The 25,883-nt window shown below is 39.7% G+C and overlaps 1 protein-coding gene across 3 annotated transcripts in view; it reads left to right on the top strand.

Annotated features, from left to right (window-relative positions):
- Positions 1–25,883, top strand: part of grip1 (glutamate receptor interacting protein 1) — a 434,653-nt gene that overhangs the window by 394,001 nt on the left and 14,769 nt on the right. For all 3 annotated transcript variants that reach the window (XM_068050478.1, XM_068050479.1, XM_068050480.1), the window contains exons 14-18: positions 6,092–6,161; positions 7,920–8,065; positions 13,111–13,255; positions 14,201–14,340; positions 14,772–14,957. In XM_068050478.1, coding sequence (XP_067906579.1) covers positions 6,092–6,161; positions 7,920–8,065; positions 13,111–13,255; positions 14,201–14,340; positions 14,772–14,957 — 687 coding nt within the window. The remainder of the gene's footprint in view (positions 1–6,091; positions 6,162–7,919; positions 8,066–13,110; positions 13,256–14,200; positions 14,341–14,771; positions 14,958–25,883) is intronic.

The raw sequence follows: 25,883 nt of genomic DNA, 5'->3' as shown, positions 1-25,883 counted from the left end.
ATTCATGTTGATAAGACTCATTAAAATGCAATAGTGCTCTTTTCAATTTCAAAGGTGTTCTCCACAGAACTATTTCAGACGAGGTTAATGAGTTCTGTCTTTTCAGACAGGTTTGTTGATTTCCAATACAGGAGGGGTCACGTGACCACTATCCCATTTTACCTGTGGTACTAGTGTCCATGTCCTTGTGGTTTTGTTTGACAGTTGACTTTTTAAATTAATAATTCTTCCATTTCATTGTTTATTTCATCAGGGCTCTTTCTGTGCCAGTAGGGAATAATGGGCAGGTACTCTAATTGGCAGGAAGTGATTAGTGGCATCCCACAGCGATCTGTGTTGGAGCCTCAACTATTTATCATATTTATTAATGATTTAGATGATGCCACATATCCTAATTTGCTGATGACACAAATATAGGTGACGTTGTAAGATGGAAGCATGAAATTATAAAAATATTATCAGATTAAGTGAATGGGCAAAACTGTGGCAAATAGATTTCAATGTTGGCAAATATGAGGTCATCCAGATTGGACTTAAAACGGATAGAACCGGATACTTTCTACATTGGTGAAAAGCTAGAAAACAGTGAAGGTACAAAATGACTTGGAAGTCCAGGCACATAGATCATTAAAATGTCATGAACAGGTAGAGATAATAATCATAAAGGTGATTGGAATGTTGAACTTTATATCTAGATGATAACAATGCAAGGTGGGTAGAAGTCACATGTCGAGCTATACAAAACCCTGTTTAGACCACACCTGGAGTACTGTGAGCGGTTCTGGGCACCACTGCTTAGGAAGAATATATTGGCCTTGGAGTCCAGTGTAGATTTACCAGCATGATAACCCCTGGACTCCAAGGGTTAAGTTATGATGAAAGGTTACACATTCTCTGGAAGTTACAAGGTTAAGGGGTGATCAAAGTTTTCACCATATTTTCGGGGGGGTGGGGGGAGGGGTGGTTGGTGGTGGGGGGAGTTAGATAGAGAGAAACTATTTCCACTGGTTGAAAAGCCTAGTACTAGGGGACATAGTCTAAAAATTAGAGCCAGACCTTTCAGGAGTGAAATTAGGAAATACTTCTACACACAAAGGGTGGTAGAAGTTTGGAATTTTCTTCTGCAAATGGCAATTGCTGCTAGACTAATTGTTAATTTTAAATCTGAGATTGATCGATTTTTGTTAACCAAAGGTTGTAAGGGATATGGAGCAAAGGAAGATATATATGGATATAAAAGCAAAATACTGCAGATGCTGGAAATCTGAAGTAAAAACAGCAAGTGCTGGAAATACTTAGCAGGTCAGGCAGCATTTGTGGAGAGAGAAGCAGAGTTAACGTTTCAGTTCTGTGACCTTTCATCAGAACTAGCAAAGGTTAGAAAAGAATGAAGGAGGTGTTGGGGGTGGGGGGGGGGGGTGTTGTGTGCAGAAGAGAACAAAAGGGGAGGTGTGTGATAGGGCAGACGGCAGGAGAGATTAAATAACAAAGCTGTCCTAGGACAAAGGCAAAGAGTGTGTTAATGCTTGTGGTGAAAGACAAAGCATTAGCCCAGAGAGAGTATTAATAGTGGAATAATGAGCAACTCTGTCTACATGAAAAACAGGCACGTGGTTAAAAAATAAAATAAAATAAAAACTATTAAAGGCCAGTCATGCTCTGAAGCCATCCAAGGCCCCAAACACTCCTTCCAGGTGAGGGGGGCAATTACTTATACTTCCTTCAATTTAGTATACTGTATTTGCTGCTCACAATGTGCTTGCCTTGATATTGGGGAGACCAAACACAGATTGTGTGACCACTTTGCGGAACACCTCTGCTCAGTCTGAAAGCATGACCTCGAGCTTTCGGCCGCTTGCCATTTCGACCCCCACCCCACCAGCCCCCCCACCACCCCCTGCTGTCATGCCAGTAGACAGTTTTAAATCTAAATTCAATACAACTTGTACAAACAAGCCTCCTTTGAATTCTTTTCCATTCTCCCAGAAGTACAGAGTGTCAGCTTTAGGGGTACGGTTGAATAGTGGTTATGTTACTGGACTAGTGATCCAGAGACAAGAGTTCAAATCCCACCACGGCAGCTGGGGAATTTAAATTCAATTAATTAAATAAATCTAGAAGAAAAGGCTAGTATCAGTAATGGTGACTCTGAAACTACCAAATTGTCACAAATACCCACCTGATTCACTAATGTCCTTTAGGGAAGGAAATGTGCCATCCTTACCTGGTCTGGGCTGTATATGGACCTAGACCTGCAGTGCTCTGGTTGACTTTCAACTGCCCTCTGTGATGGCCTAGTAAGCCACTCAGTTGCACTCAAGAAGGTGACTCACCATCATCTTCTCAAGGGCAGTGAGGGATGGGTAATAAATGCTGGCCTTGCCAGCGGCGTGCACATCCTGTGGATGATTTTTTTTTAAGTTATAATTTGTTTCTGTCATGTGCAGGTACTGCACTGGCAACACCAGGGTCCTGTAAACCAACTGAGTATAAGACTTGCAGATTTACAGAGTTAAGCCTGCTGTGTATCTTCCTGGCCTTACTCCCCACTTGCCCACCTACAGATTTCAAGCTGAAATACCATATTTGAAAGCCCTGTGAGCTTTTTTAAACTATTCAGGGTCACAGTTTGCTCTCCTTCATGTGAATTCTGTTACGATACAGACAAACACAATTGCAGCAAGAGAACTAAATTTTCACAGCTCGCTAGTTAGGGGTATGGGAAAATATGAGAAATCTTCACATTACTGATTCCAATTCTTTTTGCAATCAAAGTATAATATCGGTAAATACCTCATCACCAGACACAATGATATGACTCATTCAGACTGATTAACATATTTCTAAAATAGCCAGTGTTTTCCATAAATATTAAGTGTGTTTCAATTACATGTTCCAGTGCAGATAAAGCACACATGCTGTTAAAGTTCATGCATTAATGATGATAAATCTTAGATGAAAGTTAATTTAGCATTTATGAAACCTGACTTTGAATAACCTCTGACAAAAACCATCAAAATATAAATAATTAACCAGTATGTTGGTTGTACATAGATGATAAATTTTATAAAATTAGATATATGCAATGATGGATTCCAAAGCTGTTAAATGATCTTATGATTTTGATGACAGGAGACACTGTGAGATCTGGGAGAGCAGTTTATAATTGCCTCCTTTAAATCCTGAGATTACAGCCTGGAAACATTTGTTAGTATAAAACAAGATATCAGCAACAACTGAACAATTCTGGAGAGCAAGAGTGATATCTGTGTAAATTTTGAGGGTGCTGTGCACCAATGCACCTAAGCCATTGTTGAGCTTTTTGTGTTTGTTGAATCATGAATAATTGATGTTTAAATAGTTAGCACACCAAAGCCTCACTTTTAACCCAGCCTGCCTGGTGTGAACTGGGTGCACGGGTAATTAAAGTGAGTTTGCATCATGTTGCTGCTCCACGTCATTTTAACTGCCAGGACTCTGGCAATGTGCAGGCCGATTGTGGCCTAATTAAAGTGGGAAAGTCATGGCTCGCTGATGACATCGACGGCACATTGCAATTATAACTCCTAGGATTGGGAGGCCCGCACAGTGTCAAACCTATCATCAAAAAACTGGCAGCAATCATCATTGGCCAGAGAGACACAAGAAGGTATTTTTTTGAAATGTCTAACCCTTAGTTTATGGCTTGTGAATGACTCTCCTGTCAAGGCTGACTGGCTGCAGGGTTTCAGTGACAACCAGTTGGAATGAGGTGCTTCAGATTCTGCTGGCAGCTTCGCGAGATAGCCCTGCAGCTGATTCGACCCCGTCCCCTACTGCTGTGTTTGGACAGTTCCGTCATGCATGTTAAACAACTGTTTTGTGCAGGACTGCACAGGATAAGCTACTAATTTTTGGGATGATCCAGCGCAGAATGATTTGCAGATTTATGAGGGTACACCTTTTGTGACTTGTCTATTCAGTATTCAAAGCTGTCACCTTGTCTTAATAGTTTTTCTTCAGATTGGCCATCTTCATTCTGATCTGTGTCCAGATCTGTTGCATGCTATGGATAGCAATTACTCTCTACAATTTGCTCTCAAGACTGCTTGGCCGAGTCTTTTTGGTGGAGGGTTGGGGTTGGGGTGGGGATGGAGGTGTCCTGTACCATACGAGGACATCCTTTCTATCACTTGATGCATAATTGTGCTCAGTCATCAGACAGGTTATGCAGTCTCTCCTCACTTGCAATTTTGCTGTGTAAATCTTTGATCTGCTCTCCCCCGAGCATATGCAGGTGTATAAATGGCTCCCTAACTTGCTTAACTGCTATTTAGTCAGCAAATCAATTCTAATGCTCTGTAGGTCAACCCCTCTGCAAGGCAGTATTTGCAACATTCACTTCTGCAGCTAAACAGGAATCTCAAGGGTTAATAGGCAGGAGAAAATTCTCTCAAAAATGCTCAGCAATCGATAGTTAATCCCTAAATAGTGTGCAGTTGATCAGTTTGTAGCACAAGCCTAGAAATGGAGTTCATTTGCTCTGTTTGTACAACACGTTCTGGACAATTTGTTTAATAGAATTCTTAACCAGTTTTTGCTGAGTGACCATATTTCTGATTTGTTAGGTGATGGACAGTAATGCTGTATGGTATGCACAAAAGTGCATTAAGCTTATTTATGGTGTCATTAATGCAGGTTTATCAATTAAAAATTTGTATTTAATTCCAGGGAAATTTCTGATGGGTAAGCATTATTGATGTGCATTTAGTGGAGGTAACCTTTTCCTTGCATATATGTAAAAGAAAATTGAGTACATTTTTGTCATGCAAAATAGAAATTTTTTTAATTAAAATTTCTGAACTTCACGAAAACTGAGTATGGAAAAATAACTGCACATAAACAGATGCCCCCAAGGAATTTGTTAGAAACTTTTTTTTTAATGTTCACCAAAGCATGTTGCTCTGAATGGTAGAGAAAAGTATATGTGATGAAATGTCACCTCCTGAAGAACTCATATCTCACTACATTATGATTCACAGTCAGAGTTAATGATTGGTCTGCTTTGTTTTTGCTCGGATTAACAGATTTAAAACAATAAAAAACTACTTATGTAGCACTTTTAATGTAATAAAACGTCCCACTTCACAGGAGTATTATAAAACAAAATAAATGTGTTTATTCTGCCTCCACTCCACCCCCTCACCTCTCCTTTTCTGAAGGCACTAACTCATGATGAGATATAATTCTCCAGTTTCTGACCATTTTACAGTACCTCAACCAATTGTCCGTTCTTCATCTGTTAGCTTAGCCAGTGAGTGCTGGTATGCTATTCAAACATGGGGTCATTGTAACCATTCCTTAGCCTGTCCTTGCCCAGCCTGCATGCATGTGCACTTTCCAATAATATCATTGAACACTGATTAAAAGTGTAAATTAATCTCCCTCTGCTTCTTCCCCACCCCATACTAAGGGAACTGTAACCCTGGCTGAATTCACTTAATAGCATATAGTTTGGGAACTTTGGCTGACATCAATACTGGATGGAGCAGTTATCAACTGAGAACCAGTGAGCTAGTAAAGCAATGAAAATGGCCGTGAGCTTCTTAAATAGTTTTATTTTGCAATGCCCGAAAATCACCAACAATAAGTTACCCTGGTAGTATATGACTTAACATTGTATATCTTAAGTCACTACCATATCAATGCTAATATTTTTGTGTAATGATCTCTATTGGTGGAAGTAAAATTAAATGGTCCTACATTCATGTTTAATTTTGAAAAGACTTATAGATTGTCAATACCTCTTACAAGTATTTATCAGCCCTCTTTGGGCAAGACTTTGCAAATTATTGTCAAAAAATACTTTTATGTATTTTGGCATTTCTTTATGCTTTTTTTCTCTCTCATTCTTTCTCTGTCACTCTCTGTGAAAGCACAGCATACTCTAGTGTTGCAGTTACCGATGTGCCTCTATCTGAAACACATTGCACGTTATTTTAAAATTACACAGCAATTATTAAGAGTACACAGGAATTAAGAGCAAAAGGAAATCTATTTTTATTATTTTGAATAAGTTTTATAATATGAAAAACCATTTCTATTACCACAGCACCTGCAAGCAGAAAACCAGGAGACCCACTCGTTATTTCTGACATTAAAAAAGGAAGTGTTGCACACAGGTGAGCTTTTATTATTTTGCACATTTGTCAAAGACCAAAATGCAGTTTACTGCAAAATAATACATACATACGTGATGCACGTGACAAGTCCGATACAGTTTTTACAATAGCTTGAATGTGGAGCAATCACTTACATTTACTCAAACACAGGAACAACAAATCACATTACAACAAAGGAATTTTAAGTTTTCTCACAATCTATTAGCACCTTTAAAGTTACCATGGTTTCATTAAGCGAATTTATGAACTTTTTTTGTGTCATCTATCAGTTCTTACTACAAGCCCCTTACCCTCTACCCCAACATGGAACTTACTGCCACAAGAGTGATTGATGCAAATAAGGAGAAGCTAGATAAGCACATGAGGGTGAAAGCAATGGGGAGATATGCTGATTGGGTTAGATCAAGAGGGTGGTAGGAGGCACGTGTAGAGCAAAAAAACTAGCATAGGCCGAATGGCCTGTTGGTGTGCTGTAGCTACTTGGTAATTTACAAAACTCAGTCAAGAGTGTTTTGGATTGCTCACCATTTGCCTGGATGGCTGCAGTATAGCAATATTCCAGAAGTTCAACACTATCTAGGACAAATCAGTTTGCTTGATTGGAATGCCTGACATCTAACTCAGAATCCAGCCGTGCACCAATGAAATACTGTAGCTGCAGTATATATAGTAACCAAGGTTACTTCAGTACCACCTCCCTCTCCTTTGGCCTCGACCAGTGAGCACGAAAATGTTGTGGAATACCATCATCTCCAAGTTCCTCTCCTAGTCATAAACCATTCTGCTTGGTCATATATCGCCATTCCTTCATTATCATTGTCTGAGAATTCCCTATCTAACACCATTCTGGAATCATCATCGACACAAGACACCAGTGGTTCAAGAAGGAGGCTCATCACCATCACATCAGGACAAGTAGGGCAGACAATAAATGAGGTCTTGCCAGCATCATTCAGATTCTAAACACACACACGTTTTGAAAAATCTTTCTTTAATAACTAAGAAAGTGTCTTCCCTCCACCCAGCTCTTACACACAAATGTTTGTCTGAAGTCAGTGGCTCAGGGGAGTACCATACAGTAGATGCAATTGATTCATGTTCCAATATTTGGCCCACATTGCCTCAAATTATGTGCTATTTTTAAAAATCATTTCTTCCATGTTCTGCTGATGCCCTTGTCCACTGACTTTTGATTGGGTACAGCTCAAAAACCACGGCAGCCCTGCAGCTGTCCTTTTATATGAGAGATTTGGCAGCAAGTGTTGGCAGGCGATTTGATGACAGACCTAATCGTGTTCACATCCGATGTCTACACACATGAATTTTCAAGCAGAAGTCAACGAAAAGCAAAAGAAGCTGTCTTTGTGGCTGATGTTTCACCTGTAAATTGTAACACCTCACATGGTGCTGCTGCGCAGATCAACTAGCTCAGTGTAGGCTGGGAATTGAACCTGAGACTTTTTGAACTGTATGGCTTAGCAGTACAATAGGCAATGCTTTTATCCATAGGTCATCAAGGGAGCTTATTATTGCCTTCTAAAACTTCCTAGTGTTAGTTGCAGGTACTTATCTCTATGTAAACTAGAATTACTTGACTGTCTCCAATGAAATACAGAACTGTTTCGGTAATGCTGCATCAATTGGTGCCACAAAAAACTGGAGAATATACAGTAGATGTGGAAACAACCAATTTCAGCTTTCAATGTGAATTGAGATGGTTAAAAGATTCTTGTATCAACTTTATGTATTTTCAAACAGAACTGGAACACTGGAGCTGGGAGACAAGCTGCTCGCCATAGACAGCATCCGTTTGGATAACTGCTCCATGGAAGATGCAGTTCAAATCCTTCATCAGTGCGAAGAACTTGTGAAACTCAAGATACGCAAAGACGAAGACAACTCAGGTAGAAAGGAACAAGCAGCTATCTTTTAGTTTGGCAAACTTTACAACTGAGCAATCATTCCTAAGATTCAGTTAAAAATATTGAGGTCCTTCCACTTGTCTACTGTAACTTCAGAACAACTGTAACAACTGCGGAAAATCAGCATGAACACCATTTACACCAATTTTCGGTGTAACCATGGCACTTACCCTGAAGTTACAACAAAGAGGATGAACTTTCACACTCATCAATTCCACTGTGCACTCATGTCTTCCTCTTGGATGATCTAAAACATTATTAAAAGGCTGTCTACCTTATTTTTACATAACCTATTCTTATGAAAATATTGAATGAAAATCCCAGTTGCAAATTTTAGTAATTGATTTATGGGGGTTTACATTGAAATATTAGTATGTGGCTTCAAGCAATTGTAATTGGTGAGACAATAATGTGGATTAGAAAACAGAATTAATTAAAATAAAAGGCAAAAGCTGAGTATTTGATTATGAAGGGTTCCAGTTGTTCAATAAAACCATTCCCATTGATAAGGATATTGAATTTGTTTTTAGGTTGTGGTACTTTTGTTCTCTTTTATTGTGACTACTTAACAGTTTATAATTTAATAATTTCAAAAAGCTGGCCAACCAGTCAGAACTCATTCATTTTACAACTATATCGTCGTAGCCAGACCTGAATTGTGTGATATTTTCATGACTGATGCTAAAAGAAAGAACTCATCCTCATGATGTCCCAAAGTGTTCACAGCCAAGAAATTACTTTTACTCAAAGACAGCAGCAAGCTCCCACAAGCAACAATGAGGTCTGTTTGTGGTAGTGTGTGGGCTAGCACACAGAAAGAACTCCTTTGCTCTTTGAGTAGTGACAGGGGACCTGTTACCTCCGTCTATACAGACAGGCCGCGCCTTTGATTTAATGTCTCATCCAAAAGATGGATTATGTGGGTGAATTTCCACATGGGTTTTCCTGCTTGTCCTCCGTAACTTCTGCGTAAGAGCCACGGAAATCCTGGCTAAATGGCAAAAATTTCCAGGATTTCCACAGCTCTTCTGCTGAAGTCACTGTGACAAGCAGGAAAATCCACTCTCTAAATGTTTTAAATATTTCAAACAGCAACCAGTCATAGGACTGGAACTTTAATGCAAACAAATGAAACTGGATAGTTTTGCCACTGAAATGACACATAGAAAAAGCCTATCTTAATGCTTAGCTCTAACAACAGTCATCATTTACTTTCAGATTTTAAACTGATTTAATCAACCAAGGCCACCATGTTAAATTAGCTCTGAGATAATATATCTATCTCTAGACACTCCAGAGAGTGTGGCATGGAGTGATGTAAGCTAAAGCTTGCGGTCCCTTACAGTTCTTGATTCAAGCACTTAAGGACAAGGTGTGAATGAAGGCCAGATCTTTCCCCAAAGTGACAAAGGTAAAATTAAATGAACACTAGCTTAATGACCCTGGGCTTAATTGACAGGGGAGTATGATTAAAAGTTTAGGTACAATTTACCTACCGGCTCACCTAGTCATCGTTGTGTGGTATAGGGAGGCTCTGGTGTAAAAGATAATACTTTCTTTTAAAGCTGTATTTGGCATAGACTTTGCTTCTTATTTTTAAAAATTGCTTAACATGGAGGGCTGTACCTTGGAAGGAGGTTGAGCAGCAGCTTTAAAAAACCTAATGGGAGATCTAAAGAGTTTTCAATCTTCGTAATACCTCAATTAAAAAAAGTCTAAAATATCAAAAAAGTAAAAAAAAAAATTAAGTGCTATAAATCAAAAATACATCCAAGTGAACAGAAAAGTGGTTTCAGATATGAAAAAGTTAAGGAGATTGGATTGGTCTTCCTCTTCTGAAAAGAGGAGACTTAGAAGTGATTTAATGAGCATTTTCAAAAGCGTGGGAATTTTGCATATAATTGGCCCAGGCAAATTGTTCACTTTGGTGAAGGATTCAAATACCTGGATACGTAAATTAAAAAGAATGGAGCTCAATCAGACCTCTGTGACCCAGCAGATGAGCTGTGTACTAACTTACCAGAAAGGCCTTTGAGATGGATAATTGTTTCAAGAGGCATTTGGATCTTTTTCTGAAGAGAGAAGGGATGGGGGTATATGGTGAATAGGTGGAATTGATATCATAAAGAGACAGACTGGTTGTGAGTTGTACAGCCATGTGGTAAGGGGTGTGTGGGGTCCCCACTGTTCAACTCCCACCTGACCGCAGCAAATGTCTATGTTATTAGAGTTTTTAACTCCTTTATGTTTTATGTGTCAAATAAACAGGCAGCGACAGGTTTTCTTGTAGGTTTAAGACAGAAGATTAATTATTTATTGAGCAATATGTTTATCCCAAAATTATCGCAACAACACACACTCACACATTTGCTCATGCGCACACACACAAGGGAAAGATAGAGAGGAAAAGGGGTAAGTGGTTTGAAAGGAGGTGGGGTTTCGGGGTTCATGGTAAACGTGTTGAATCTTCTCGGAGGTCAATTTCTCTTTAGTTACAGGCCTGGGGTGTTTGTAGATTCTCTTGTCGGTTGAAATTTCAGTTTGAAGAAAGGGGATAACTTCTAATTCTCTGCTGCACAAGTTGAAATGTAGACTTCACAGCAGGATGCCTTTTTTTCGGCTTGCTGGATTTTCTCCCAACTCTCAGCTGAACAGGCTTTGGTGATGCTTTTGGCCTGGGTGTGTGTGTCTCTTTCCAGAGAGCTACCTTTTAGCTAAAAGTCTCTCACATACTGCTTCTGTTGGGAGACAGATATCTTCCTCCCTGTGGTGACTGACAATGGCCCAGGATGTGGCTACTTCACACCTTCTTTGTTTCAGAAGAACCCATTCAATTCAAAAATTTCTCCTTATGGGTTCAGGATGGGTGCAATTGATGGCCCTTAGCTTGGAATGTATTCTTTTGTTTATAATGGACAGCAAAACAGTTTGAATATACAAGGCCAGGTCTTTTGACCTTCAATGTCAATTTGGAAGCATATTGTCCACATTTTTAAAGGAAAAGTCCATTTTTATAACTCTTCACGTTGAGTCGTTGTATTTTCAATAGTTGCACTTTATGTGAGTGTAACATGTGCCATTACTTTATTCTGAAATTTTTTTAAAATCTAAGCTCACATTTTGAGTAAATTTTAATGTGACCTTGCTAAATTTGGTGTTTTGTTGCAGAAATGCAGTACATAATGGTTAAGCACAAATATTATATTCGCTTGAGGAAGTTTTCTGCATTAGATAAGTGTTTGTTCAAAAACAATAACTAGAAGATAATTGTAAATCTCATTTAGCAGAACATAATCTAGAGGATTTGCTATGCTGTTTTTTTGACATCTTAATTATACAAAAGTGCACCAGAGCAGATCCCTTCTGAGTCATAGTCATTGAGTAGGCACAAGAACACACTTCGACACTTACTCATTCATCAAAGTGTCTTTGAAGAAGCAGCCTATAATTTGTTGTCAATGCTGCATAATTAAGTGTCACAATCATTTCAGAGCTATGTTATTCAGTAATGTAAAAATAATTGATGAATATGGTTAATTCTTTAGTGTGGGCTGGGAATATATATTATAATGAGCTGAGGTGATGCTCATGCATTTTACTGTAATACTAAATGCTACCTTTCGGGGTTTTTAGTATATTGGCAGTCTGGAATCTAAGTAGTTATTGTTCGCTCACTTCACAAAGCAATTTATTTTGATGGGTTTGAGGGGTGGAGAGATCTTGACCCCGGTTTTAAAAGCGGGGGGTAGGCATGGAATCTGCGCACGCATGCCTCAAAGCAGGCAATCGAATAAGCAGGAATTTATTAACATAAAAGCTCTTGAAGTCCTGTCAGACACCCAGCCACATCCACTGATCCTGGCCAAAGGCAGGCGGGCATTTTGTGGCAGGAGTCCACAGCCAGGGACCTGTTGGATCTGAAGGTGATCAACGGTGGGGGCAGAAGGACAGGAATGATTTTTTTTCTTATACCCTGATTGTTTAGTCTGTCCCAAAGTGATGCCATACAGAAATTTTTTTTAATGTAATTTCCATAGTGGTGCAGTGGAGTTACAAGTACTGTGCACACATCCATTCTCACTGGTTCACCTCTGAATCTTTTGGGTTTTTGATTGTTAGGCCGTTGCTTGACAGCTGATTGCATTGTTGTCTAGGAGGGAACAGGATGGAAGTTAGATAATCATGGTCACTGTGCAATTTGATCGGTACAAGTATGTCTCCTGTTGGCTGAGCACAGAATCACATTGGCCGCAGTTGGATTGCAGGTGAAAAGCCAGGGGAAAGGCAGGGATTGGATCTGGATAGAAGGTTCATATTATGGAGTTTAGTCTATTGCTGCTTCCATTTGACATGAATTAAAACTGAAATAACAGCTAAGTTCAATGTGACATTGACTTAGTTCAACCTGAATAAATCGTACCATGATGTGGCCTAACTCAATGATCATTCCTTCTAAATGGTCGTATAAAGGTTTCACCACATCATCATCCATTTCTTTCCAGTGCAGTTTTAATTCAAAGTTTCTTATGGCTGTTTCATTAGCGCTAACTTCCCATTATTCTGTGATATTTGCATTGCTTAGTTCATAACATTAGGTAACTCTTTTCTCTATTTTAAAAAAAAACCTTTGAGTTATCAGAAGTAGACTGTATTTCTGTGTTGTCTTTTGGTGGGTGGAAGATTGAGCGAGAGAAAGCAATCTAAAATCATGCAAAGCCTGCTCGTATATTTGCATGTCTCAATCACACAGGAAACAGTGCTTTGTTTGGTTCCCAGTTGGGCTTTGTGTTGTTGATGTTAATTCCCCATTTGAGGAAAAATAAATTTGGTGCTATGCCCTGTTTATGATGCAAAATGGTTGCCAGTTTTAATGCAGGAACTTGGCACATGCCAGCGAGATTAACAGCATAAATGACATTTTCCATTATTCCTGGTTTGGCCTGCATTCTGGTAAATGTCTTCCTTTCAACAGTTCAGCTGCTGCTATTGTACAAAAAAAAAATTATACCTTTTTATTTAAAATCTAGATGAACAAGAGAGCTCTGGGGCAATCATTTACACTGTGGAGTTAAAACGTTATGGTGGTCCATTAGGAATTACTATATCTGGCACTGAAGAGCCTTTTGATCCAATTGTCATCTCAAGTCTAACAAAAGGAGGTTTGGCTGAAAGGTGAGGTACAAATCTAGTCTTCCTCCAAGTAATGCACAACTTTCCCAAACTGTAATCTCAGCCAAGCCTGGGAAGCCCTGGTTCAAGGCTGGCCACTTCCCAAGGGGGAAAAGAAAATGTGAGGGAATATCAGCTGTGGCTGCTCTTGCTCACCTTCAAGCTGTTAGTTACCAATTAACGTTGGAAGCAGTCATAAAGCAAGTCAGCAAACAGCTCTCTGAGCTGGACAATAGCATGTGAAGTGAGTAGTAACTGTATCTGTCTACAGATCTCCATGAATTTGGGAGTACCTTCTAACCCTGCATAACCCATGACTCATTTGCATATGTAAAATATATGTATATATATGGCCTGTAACCTTATGTGTATCATGACTCGTACAGATACATATGTGAATGCTTGTGTCCTACATATACCTTGATACTTGTAGACATTGCAGACACAAATACATTTTTAAAAAATTGTTCAACAAGATGGAGAAAATAACTCACTTAAGGGATGGGAGAAAACACTTTTTTTTTATTAATTAGGTGTTTGCATATTTTGAAAATGGCACAAAAATAAATTATTTAGAGTTGGCGATGAGCATTTCTAACATGTTGAGAAAATTGTTTACACACATCCATCTGAGATATTAAAAACTCCTTAGTATTCCCCCATCCCTTCCAAAAAACCTCTTTAGTCTGAAATAATGATTGACATTTATTACGAGGAATGTAATTCACATGCAAGTCATTTCTTGTCATAGAATTTGATTGTCATTCTGGCATTGTTAATTTTATGCTCAATAAAGTTGTGATAAATCAAGTTTGATATATGAATATAAAACAATGCATGCAATACAAAATTATGTGAAGCTTAAAACAATATTCCTGCCATCTGTTCCAGCAACTCTGTACTTTTTTTTAAAAACTTAAATCTGCAACTTTTCATCTTTTGTTACAGGACTGGTGCCATTCATATTGGAGACAGAATCTTGGCTATAAACAGCAGCAGCCTGAAGGGTAAACCTTTAAGTGAGGCCATTCATCTCTTACAGATGGCAGGAGAGACTGTCACACTGAAGATTAAAAAACAACTTGATAGTAAGCATTCCTGTTTGTTTCTTTAATGACTTGATGTTGAAACTATTTTAGTTTAGGAAATATGAATATATACTGTTATTAAGAACCAAGGTCACATGAATACTTTACCTGGTTTCTGTAAAGATTGTTAGCATTTTGTGCAGATTTTGGGGCCCCTCTTATATGCGGTTCGCAAATAGTCCCGAACCAGGGACAGTTTTGTGTTTTGAGGCCATAGCCAAACCCATTGAACTATAATTGCAAAGTGGGGAGGCTTCAGTTCCATAATTTGTGGCTGGATTTAAACCTAGGTCCTTGAGATGAAAGCCCACCATTCCAGATATTAATACTTTGACAAGATACAGAATTCAGTCTTGATTTTTTTTTTTAACATATATAATCCTGCTGTTTGATTTGCAGATAAATATTTTTGGTGGCCTTTGTTTTTACAGTGTCCAGTCCTAAAAAATCATCTCTTTCTGGCCAGCTGAGTGAATTAAGCGATGCAGAAGATGAAATTCCCACCATACAAAAGCCAGTCAAACTTTGTGAGATGTACTCTACTACTATCCCTAGTGTGGATAGTGCAGTGGAATCCTGGGATGGATCAGGCATAGACACAGGCTATGGAAGTCAAGGTAACAGATAATTTTAAACTAAATTTTTTCAAATTTGTTCATGGGATGTGGATGTCACTGGCCAGGACAGCATTTGTTGTCCATCCCTAATTGCCCTTGAGAAGGTGGTGATGAGCTGTTGCCTTGAACCTCTACAGTCCCTGTGGTGAAGGTACTCCTAAGTAGGGAGTGGCAGGACTTTGACCTAGCGACGATGAAGGAACAGTAATTATATTTCCAATGGTGCATGCGGGAACTTGCAAGTGTGGTGTTCCCATGTGTCTGCTGCCTTTGTGCTTCTAGGCAGTAGTGGTCATGGGTCATGCTGTCAAAGGAGTTTTCACAAGTTGGGGTGCATATACTGCATGACTACTTACAATACTGAATTCCACGAACAACTTTTAATATGGGCACATTTTTTAAGATGCTTAAAATTGAGAGTGTTAGAACTTTCTAGCTGAAACAAAACAATAACTTTTTTATATTTCAATTACCTCAGATTGCCTTCTGGGGTTTTTTCTCCTGAACTGGCCCAGAGTTTTTAAAGTCGTCTTGTTTTGCCTTGCTCAGATTACATCGCTGCTGGTGAGTGGGAGAATTGGGAGTCACGATGCTTAATTGCAACATGACTTGTTAGGACTGGCTAAGTGCACCAGCTGGTCTTTTTATGCCTGTCATTTTGTTATGTTATGTTCATTTTTAGGCTGGCAAGGAGGGCATTGGAGGACTGTTTTAGTGCCAGGAGGGGTGAAGTAATGGTTAACTTGGATGATTTTGCAAGGTGAAGTAGACCATCTTGGTACTGAGTAGGATATGAGGTTGCAGATTATTCGATTCACTTTGAATGAGCAGCTGGGGTGGAAGGAGTCAGGGCAAGGATTAGAAAGCATTGGCTGGTTTTAGTTATGCCAGTATTAAGTTGGAAAATGTGACTTGATGTCAGACAAACAATCGTAGCACAGTAGTAGTCATGGAACGAAGGGCGGTGGCAGAATGATAGAGCTGGCTATTGTCCGCATACGTGTAGAAGCTGACCTGATGCTTATTGACAGTGTTATTTAGGGGCAAAATGTAAATTAAAGAAAGGAGGGAGCCCCGATATGGAATCTTTTGGTACTCCTGAGATGACTGTAGGATGGAAGAAGAAGCTATTGCTAGAGATGTGCTGGCCACATTGGAAAATGTAGCAGTCCCACAAAGGTGACCATGGGGGTTAAATAGAGAAGGATGGAGACAAACTGTATCAAATGCAGTTGAGGGGGACAAGGAGGTGATGGTGCACCTTGGTCATGAAATATCTCTCACCTCTATTCAGAAAAATTTCTCTTGCTTTAGAATTCTTTTTCTTATGAATAGGTTTTGAGGACACAAATTTATCTTGTATTCAGTGCATGGGCATCACAAAAGTGTACAGTTGCAAAATAATACAAAATAAAAACAGTCATCAGCACAAAGTCTGAAACATGCTCAGAATTAGAGTTGTCCCATTAATGACTTACAGATTTTTATTGGTAGCCTAATTATAACAGTGCTCTTGCAGGGAAGGGACATGCCTGCTGAACTATTCCCCAAACCCTAGACTACAGGCAAGCAAAGGCCATGGGAGATTCATTTGTTACACCTAATTATATATGGACCTTCTGGTCTTCAAGGTTTGAGTCAAAAATGAACGTTTTTGTAATCTGAAAATAAGAACATAAGTCTGTAAGGAGCAGGAGTAGACCATATGGCCCATCAAGTCTGCTGCACCATTCAATACAATCAGGGCTGATTTTGGGCTTCAACTCCACTTTCCCACCCTCTCCCCATAGCCCTTGATTCCCTGAAAGACCAAAAATCCGTCCATCCCAACCTTAAATATATTCAATGATGGAGCAACCACAATCCTCTGGGGTAAAGAATTCCGAAGATTCACAACCCATTGAGTGAATAAATTTCTCCTCATCTCAGTCCTAAATGATCGACCCTTTATCCTGAGACCGTGTCCCCGTGATCTAGATTCCCCAACCAGTGGATCAACCTCTCAGTGTCTACCCTGTCAAGCCCCTTCAGAATCTTTTATGTTTCAATGAGATCACCTCTCATTCTTCTAAGCTCCAATTTGCTCAGTCTCTCATCATAGGACAATCCTTTCATCCCAGGGACCAATCTAGTGAACCTTCGCTGTACTGCCTGCAATACAAGTATAACCTTCCTTAAATATGGAGACCAAAGCTGCGCACAATACTCCAGGTGTGCTCTCACCAAAGCCCCGTACAATTGTTGCAAGACCCTTTTATTCTTGTACTCCAACCCCCTTGCAGTAAAGACCAACATGTCATTTGCCTTCCTAATTGCTTGCTGTACCTGCATGTTAACTTTGTGTTCCTTGTATGAGTACACCCAAGTCACTCTGAACATCAACATTTACAAGTTTTACAAAATATTCTGCTTTTCTATTCTTACTACCAATGTGAATAACCTCACATTTCCCCACATTATACTCCATCAGCCACCTTGTTGCCCACTCACATAATCTGTATATATTTGCAGCCTCTTTGTGTCTCCCTCACAGCTTGCATTCCTACCTAGCTTTGTATCATCAGCAAACTTAGACACATTACTCTCTGTCTCTTTATCTAAATCACTAATATAGATTGTAAACAGCTGAGGCCCCGGCACCGATCCTTGTGACACTCCACTAGTTACAGCCTACCATCTTGAAAATGCCCTGTTTATTTCAACGCTTTGCTTCTTGTCCGTTAACCAATCCTTTACCCATGCTAATATATTACCCCCAACTCCATGAGACCTGATCTTGTGTATCAACCTTTCGTGTGGCACCTTATTTGAACGCCTTTTGGAAATCCAAGTATACAACATCTACTGGTTCCCCTTTATCTACTATACTGGTTACATTCTTTAAAAACTTTAACAGATTTGTCAAACATGCTTTCATAAAACCATGTTGACTATGTCTGATCATACTATGATTTTTCTAAGTGCATTGTTAAGACTTCCTTAGTTAAAGATTCCAGCACTTTCCCTATGACGGATGTCAGGCTAACTGGCCTGCAGTTCCGTTTTCTCTATCCCTTTCTTGAATAGTGGTGTTACATTTGCTAACTTCTAATCTGCGGGGACCATTATAGAATCTAGGGAATTTTGAAAAATCATAAATAGTGCATCCACTATCTCTGCAGCTATCTCCTTTAGAACCCTAGGATGGAGGCCATCAGATCCTGTGGATTTGTTGGATTTTAGTTCCTTAAGTTTCTCCGATACTTCTTTCTCTGCAGATATCAATTCCCTTAATTTCTTCACTCTTATTAGCTCCTAGGTTACCCTCTATTTCTGGTATGTAACTTGTGTCTTCCACTGTGAAGGCAGACACAAAGGCCAGGATTTTACCCTAGGCAGACGGGAGCCGTCCACTGACTGAAAAGTCGGTGCTGAACCTACTTCTGCCTGGCCTGGGGTTCCAACCCGTATTTTGCGGGTCCCTGGGCTTTAATCACCCGCTTGAGGTAGGAAGTCCCGCCTAACGGAGCTGCCAGCCAATCAGCAGGCCGGCAGCTCTCTGTCCCAGTAGCGCCACCGAGAGCGGTCGTCACTACTGGGACTGCACCCAGCATCACAAAGATGATGTTGGGGACCCCTGGAACGCAGGTAAGTTTTTGTTGCCTCACCGGGGTGATCAGTCAGGCCCCGACGAGGCAAGGGTGTTCAAGTGGGTGGTTGGGGCATCGGGGGTGGCTCTCTGCCGAGCAGAGGGTGCCCGATCATGAGGGCCCCCTCCCCCAGGCCATCAGAAAGCTGCCTGCTTTTGACAGGCGGCTTTTCTCAGGTCTAGGACACCCGCTTGCCACGCGTAAAATCTACGTGGAGGCAGGCGAAGGCCCTTAAGTGGCTGTTAACTGGCCAGTTAAGGGCCTTCATTGACCTGGGGTGGGCGGGCTGTTTTTCGCCGCCGCCCTGCATAAAGTGGAGGCAGGAGCGGGTCGGGAAGGGCTCCCCGAGCCTCCCACTCCATTTTACGCCACCCCTAACCCCCCTCCCCCACCGCCACCATCCCGCTCTTTGAGGGGGGGGGTGTAAAATTCAGCCCAAAATATTTGTTCAATATTTCTGCCATTTCCTCATTCCCTGTGATAATTTCTCCAGTCTCTGCCTCTAAGGGACCAATGTTTACTTTAGCTACTCTCTTTTTTATACACTTCTAAAAGCTCTTACAATCTGTTATTATATTCCTGGCTAATTTACTCTCATTTTATTTTTTTCCCTTTTTATCAATCTTTAGGTGGCCCTTTGCTTTTTTCTCAAACACTGCCATTCTTTGCAACATTATAAGCTGCCTCTTTTATCTTAGGCCACAGATGGATCTTTTTGGCTGAGGTTTTGATTTTGAATTAAATGTACTTTTGTTGAACATTTTGAATTGTTTCTTTAAATGTTTCCCACTGTTTATTTGTAGCCATACCTTTTAGTCAGCTCTCCCCTCATACCTAAGTAATTGGCTTTAAGTTTAAGATTCGTGTTTGGGACTGGAATATATTGCTTTCAAACTTAATATAGTATTCAGTTGTATTATGATCACTTTCTCCCAGCAGATCTTTTACTGTGAGATACTAATTAACCCTGACTCATTGCACAATACTATATCTAAAGTAGCTTTACCCTTGGTTGGTTCCACAAAATATTCTTCCAGGAAACTGTCACGGAAGCATTCTACAAATTCAACTTCCAGACTACCTTTGCCAATTTGATTGTGAAGATTAAAGTCCCCTGCAATTATTACATTGCCTTTGTTACAAGCTCCAATAATTTCTTGTATAATGCTCTGTCCAACAGTATAACTACTGATAGGGGGCCTATAAACTACTCCCACCAGTGTTTTCTGATGGTTGCTATTCTTAACCTCCACCAATACTGATTCTACTTCCTGGTCTTCTGAGCCAGGATCCTTTAACACTACTGTCCTTAGGTCATCCTTTACAATCACGGCTACCCTCTTTTTCAAAATGTTGTATACCCTGGAATACTTGTTTCCCAACTTTGGTCACCTTGTAATCATGTCTCTGTAATGGTGATTAGATCGAAACCATTTACCTCTATTTGTGCCACTAGTTCATCTATCTTATTGCAGATGCTTCATGCATACAGGTATAGAGCCTTTAATTTTATTTTTTTACTACTATTCTTTGCATGGCCTTATTCACTGATGCACAATTAACATTAAACTCTATCTCCCTTCCTGTTCCACTCTGCTTGTCTTTACCCACATTGCTACTCCGTTCTATTGCCCTGACTTTTCTCTTTGAATTTCTAAATCTACCATCACCTGAACCTTCCCTCCACTCTGCTAATGTAAAGCCATATCCGAGGCCCTAGTTATACAATATGCCAGGACACTGATTCCAGCCCGGTTCCCACTGGAATAGCCCCCTAGTTCCAGTGTTCTGTTGCCAGTGCCCATGATTCAAAATCTCTTCTTCCCACACCACTGTTTGAGCCATGCATTTAGTTCTCTAATCTGCTTGACCCCATGCCAGTTGGCGCACGGCTCAGGTAACAATCCAGAGGTAATTACCTTTGAAGTTTTGCATTTTAAATTGGACCCTAACTCCTCAAACTCTCTCAGCAAAAAGTCATTCTTCGTTTTACCTATGTTATTAGTTCCTATGTGGACCATAACAAGTAGATTCTCCTACTCCAAGTCCGTCTCCAGCCATGAGGAGATGTCCATAACCCTGGCACAAGCTTCAGAACTCATGGTCGTAGCTGCAGAGAACAGTATCTATCCCCCAAACTATACTGTCCCTATCACTACCACATTCCTTTTCAGTTCTCCCACTTGAATAGCATCCTGCACCAAGGTGCCATGGTCAGTTGACTTATCCACACTGCAGTCCGTGTCTTATCTACACAGGTAGGAAGCACCTTATACCTGTTGGTCAAAATCAAGGGCTGAGGCTCCTCCATCACTACATGCTGGATCTCCATACCTGCCTGGCTTGCAGTCACACCCTCCTTTCCCTGATCATTGACCAACTCTAAAGTGCTACTAAGGGATGTGACTGCCTCCCAGAACAAAGTGTCGAGGTAACTCTCTTCCTTCCTGATGCCTCAAAATGTCTGCAACTCAAGACTCCAGCTCAGCAACTCTGAGCCAAAGTTGCACAAGCTGCAGACTCTAACAGCAGATATGGCTGTCTGGGACTGTAGTGTGTTCCACAGATTCCCACAAGTTGCAGTCACGGCACACCACCAGCCCTGCCATGTCTGTCTAACCTTATTTATTTATTTGATTAGTTAGATACTAATTTAGTAGCTAAAGTAATAGCAAGTTACATTCTCCTAGCTTGGAGACAAAAGATGAACACTCACCAACAACTAGATGGAAAACAAAAGAATAAAGAGCAGCACCTCATTCCTCCTTGCACCAAATTCCTGATTTAGCACTCAGTCCACAAAGCAATCTGTTCCCAGATCACGCTGTGTTCCCCACTCTGTGTGATAGTAAACACTGCCTAGTTTTAGCATTTTAATCAGCCGGTTTAATCAGCAAAACTGTTTTGGAAAGAAAAAATAAAGTATTTCAAGAAATTATTAAAGAATTCCCTTTGCAAATTAGAATACTAAAATGAGTTGGCATACATCATTAGTTGTTTTCTCCATCATAGAACTTGACTTGTTGATCTGTGCATGAAGAAGGCACCTGAAAGTTCACTCCACTAATCAGTGCAGAGATGACGGAAAATGTTTGTACAAGTCATATCAAAGGCCAGGTTGATGTTCAGAGATTTGTGAATCTTTGAATTCTCTACACCCAGAGGGCTGTGGATGCTCAGTCGTTGAGTACATTCAAGACTGAGATCAATAAATTTTTAGGCATTAAGGGAATTGAGGGATATGGGAATTGGGTGGAAGGTGAAGTTGATGTTTAAGTTCAGCCATCATATTGAGCGGAGCAGGTTCAAGGGGGCAAATGGCCTACTCCTGCTCCTATTTCTTACGTTCTTTGTGTTTTATTGCATTTCCTAATTTTGGAATTTATCTTTCAAGGGTAATTATTGGTTTTAATCTGCCAACCCTAGAATCAGAAGGTTTAATTATATATGTTTATAGATACATAATAGGGGACTTGCAAGGACACTGTTGTATTCTGTGGCATTATATAACAAATTAAACGAGGACTGATTTATCTTTGTAAGCCTAATATATTCTGAATGAGAATGTGTTTGTGAGCCAATAGGATTTTTCAAGATGATGTTTCTAAACATAACAATATTAAGGGTTGTCAAAAGTTGACTATAAATATATTACAAAGTTAACAGAGTGGGTAAATACATTGTCCTTTCACCTCTGGGACCTAAGTTTAAAATAGGTCCATACAGTTGGAATGAATGTATCTTCTTGACATGTAGGGTTCTACATGAAGTACATGGTATAACAGCATCAATTTTGCATAATTTCAACCCTAAGAAAGTTTATGGTTGGCTACTATTGGAAATGGGGTTGGGGGAATCACACTTGTGCAATAGGAAATGCCCTTTTGAGGTTGGAATTAAAGCATATTTTTAGGGCAAAATGTCAAGTTTGTCTTTACATTTGGCTCTTCCTGTAACAGATGTGGGTGTTGAAGTAAAAAGTGGAGAAAGAAGTGTTCCATTTCACAGCAGAAATAGCCCTCAACTTGTATAAGTATATAAAATAATCTCTAACTTGAGATTGAAGTCTTATTGAGGGTGGTTGCTATCTTTGCTGCTTTATTTAACTTATTTGTTTAAGGTCCAAATTAACAGTGAGATTGAGAGGACTGGTTAAACAAGTGTAAATGACAGGAAGTTGAAGGTAGTTCAGTCTGTTCCCTTTTACATGTATGATGGAGTTTGAGTAATGAATGACTACTATTTGTGGTTTTTCAAATTAACGCAAGTTTATTTTTGCACTCTGAGAATTTACATTTGCTTTTACTTTTTCCTTTCATATTTTTTCCTGCATTTCCTTGTTTGTACATCTTCCTTTATCTTTTAAGGAATGGCACATATGCTTCATACCACTCTAGCCAACCCAGGCAACATGGAAACTTTTAGGAATGGACCAATAAGTCATTCTGTTCCAATGTCAGTCTCCCTACTCCCCTTATCACCATATTTCTCAATCCCATTCACTCTTCAGAAATTTTTTCATGTCTTTTGAGCCCATTTACAATGACCTTTGCGGTTTTTTTTTAAAAGCTCTACCTCATTGCCCTTCTTACTAGCATGATGGTGCAATGTATTGCACTCAGTGCCATTCTTGATTTTCTTCTTGCATGCTCACTGTACAATTAGGGTGTAACTCCCAGCTTACACATGTTTTATATCCTCTAAATACTGAAATACTCATTCAATTTATAGGGTTTTACCATAACGTCAACATTGAAATCTGATTTGCAAGAACAATTACCAGGTATATATTAGGGTAATTAGTATAATGTCATAGTCAGTATATATATATATATATATATATATTTACAAAAATCTGCAAACCTACTTGTATATTAAATTTTTTTAAATGTACCAACAATACATACTAGAGAAAATACGATCGCAGTCAGATGAGATTATGGGATCTTCAGACCAACCCCAAAATGTGTGTCTTCTGTCCTGACAGTGAATTTAGATATTGCCTGTCCCAACCCAAGCCCTGTACACAATAACCAATTCTTTCCGCAACATTCAATGATGCATGTCAAAAAGGGTTAACTGTTGTTTACTCCACTACAGATTCAACAGTTATGATACATGAGTTATTTGGGCTTCACTCCAAACCAAGGAGTTTTGTATTGAAATCCCCAGACAAATCAGGTCTGCGATAACATTCACGTTGTCAGATGGTGGTATACTCTCAGAAGCTTTTGTATTGCTTCCTGGACTACAATATCCTGGCAACACTGCATCTGTCTTGCACATCACTGCAGAACTATGAAAATATTTAGCAAAATATATTATTTTGTATCCTCTTTTATCACAGCCTATTTACAATTTCTATCAATGATTTGGATGAGGGGACCTAGTATAATATATCCAAGTTTGCTGACTATCCAAAGTTGGATGGGAAAGTTAGCTGTGAGGGGACGCAAATAGGCTGCAAAGCGATATAGACAGGTTAAGTGAGTGGGCAAGAACTTACAGATGGAATATAATATGGGGAAATGTGAAGTATCCATTTTGGAAGGAAAAATAGAAAAACTGAAAATTTTTTCAACAATTTGAGACTGCGCAATGTTGCTATTCAGAGGAACCTGGGTGCCTTGTACATGAATCGCAGAAAAATGCATGTACAGTAAGCAATTAGGAAAGCATATGGTATGTTAGCCTTTATTACAAAGGATTGAAGTATAAGGTATACGAATAAGGAATTCTTATTGTAATTATATAAAGCCTTAGTGAGACCATACCTAGTATACTGTGTAGTTTTGGTCTCCTGACCTTAGGAAGGATATAATTGCCTTGGCGGTAGTGTGACAAAGGTTCACTCGACTGATTCCTGGAATGAAAGGATTGTCCTATGAGGAGAGATCGAGTAGACTAGGCCTAAATTCCTTAGAATTTAGAAGAATGAGAGATCTCATTGAGCCATATAAAATTCTTAAAGGCTTGACCGGGTAGATGCTGTGACGGTGTTACTCGAGCTTTGGGGGGAAGGGGTGCAGTATTAGCGGTCACAGTCTCAGAATAAGGGGTCGACCATTTACGACTGAGAAAAGGAAACATTTCTCCACTCAAAAGGGTTGCTAATCTTTTGGAATTCTCTATCCCAGAGAGTTGTGGATGTTCAGTCAGAGTATATTCAGGTCAGAGATCAATAGATTTTTGGGTACTAAAGGGAGAAGAGTAGGCCCTACCAAATTCATGACTGTGAAAAATGAATTACCAACCATGAAATCTTGGGGCCTCAATGAAATCGGCCATTTTGCAAACTTCACGCATTTTATGCGTTGACACAAGGCTCACCTTGCTGATTGGTAGATGAGGAAGGGACTCTGGTGTAGTTTTGAGAGAAGCAGTCTCAGGTATTAGCAGACAAGTGAGAATGCCAAAATGAGCAAATCAAAAACTGCCACGGCCATTACTGCAGCACATCGAGTGAAAGAATTTGGAAGCCAAATTCTGCATGCCAATGGTGGAATACAATTTTGTACAAGTTGTAATGTTTGGTTGAATTACATTGGTGGGCAATCCGAAAGCCATCGCAGCAGAAAAGGGGCACCCAACACTGCACTGCCGGAAAACGAACACACATGAAAAAACAAGCAATGATTTAATCTCTTTTTAAGAAGTCGAGAGAGACCTCATAAAATGGTCAGTTGGTTACTATGGAACTTGTGGATGCTTTTGCAAGTGCCAACATACTATTGGAAAAACTTGATGACCCAAAGCTGCGGATATTCATTCAATGTAATGTGCAAAATGGTGGTTGCTTGCCAAGTGCAACTAAACTATGACAGGACTACCTGAAGGTCTGTGCTACATGTTGTGAGGAGATGAAGATGCATTAATGCATGCGAGTCTTTTGCAATTATTTGTGATGAATCCATGATGAGCAAGCCAACTATGTGCTGCATGTTTCGTCTGATTTTATGTCTGGTAAGGCCAAAGATGTACAGTCAGGAAAACTAACAACAGTGCTCGCAGACTGCATCCACTTAGAAACTGTTAATTATACCACAGTTTCCCAAGCGATAATCAAAACTGTTTCAAAAGATGGTGCAGATTTCAACAAAGTGTCTGCATTCATTAGTGGCAATGCAACTTACATGACAAAATCTTTCAAATCTGTGCTCCAAGCTGTAATGCACATATAATTTCTCTTGTCAGTGAGCTGTGGAAAAGCAAGTTTGATAAAGTCGACAAACTGGTCAGCCACATTAAAAAGAACTTCAAACACTGCCCTAGCCACAAGCTTCGATACAGGTAATAC

Source organism: Heterodontus francisci, chromosome 18, assembly GCF_036365525.1.
Source record: "Heterodontus francisci isolate sHetFra1 chromosome 18, sHetFra1.hap1, whole genome shotgun sequence".
Lineage (NCBI taxonomy): Eukaryota > Metazoa > Chordata > Chondrichthyes > Heterodontiformes > Heterodontidae > Heterodontus > Heterodontus francisci.
The sequence above is the reverse complement of the archived record's forward strand: the minus strand, read 5'-3'. Positions and strand labels throughout refer to the sequence as shown.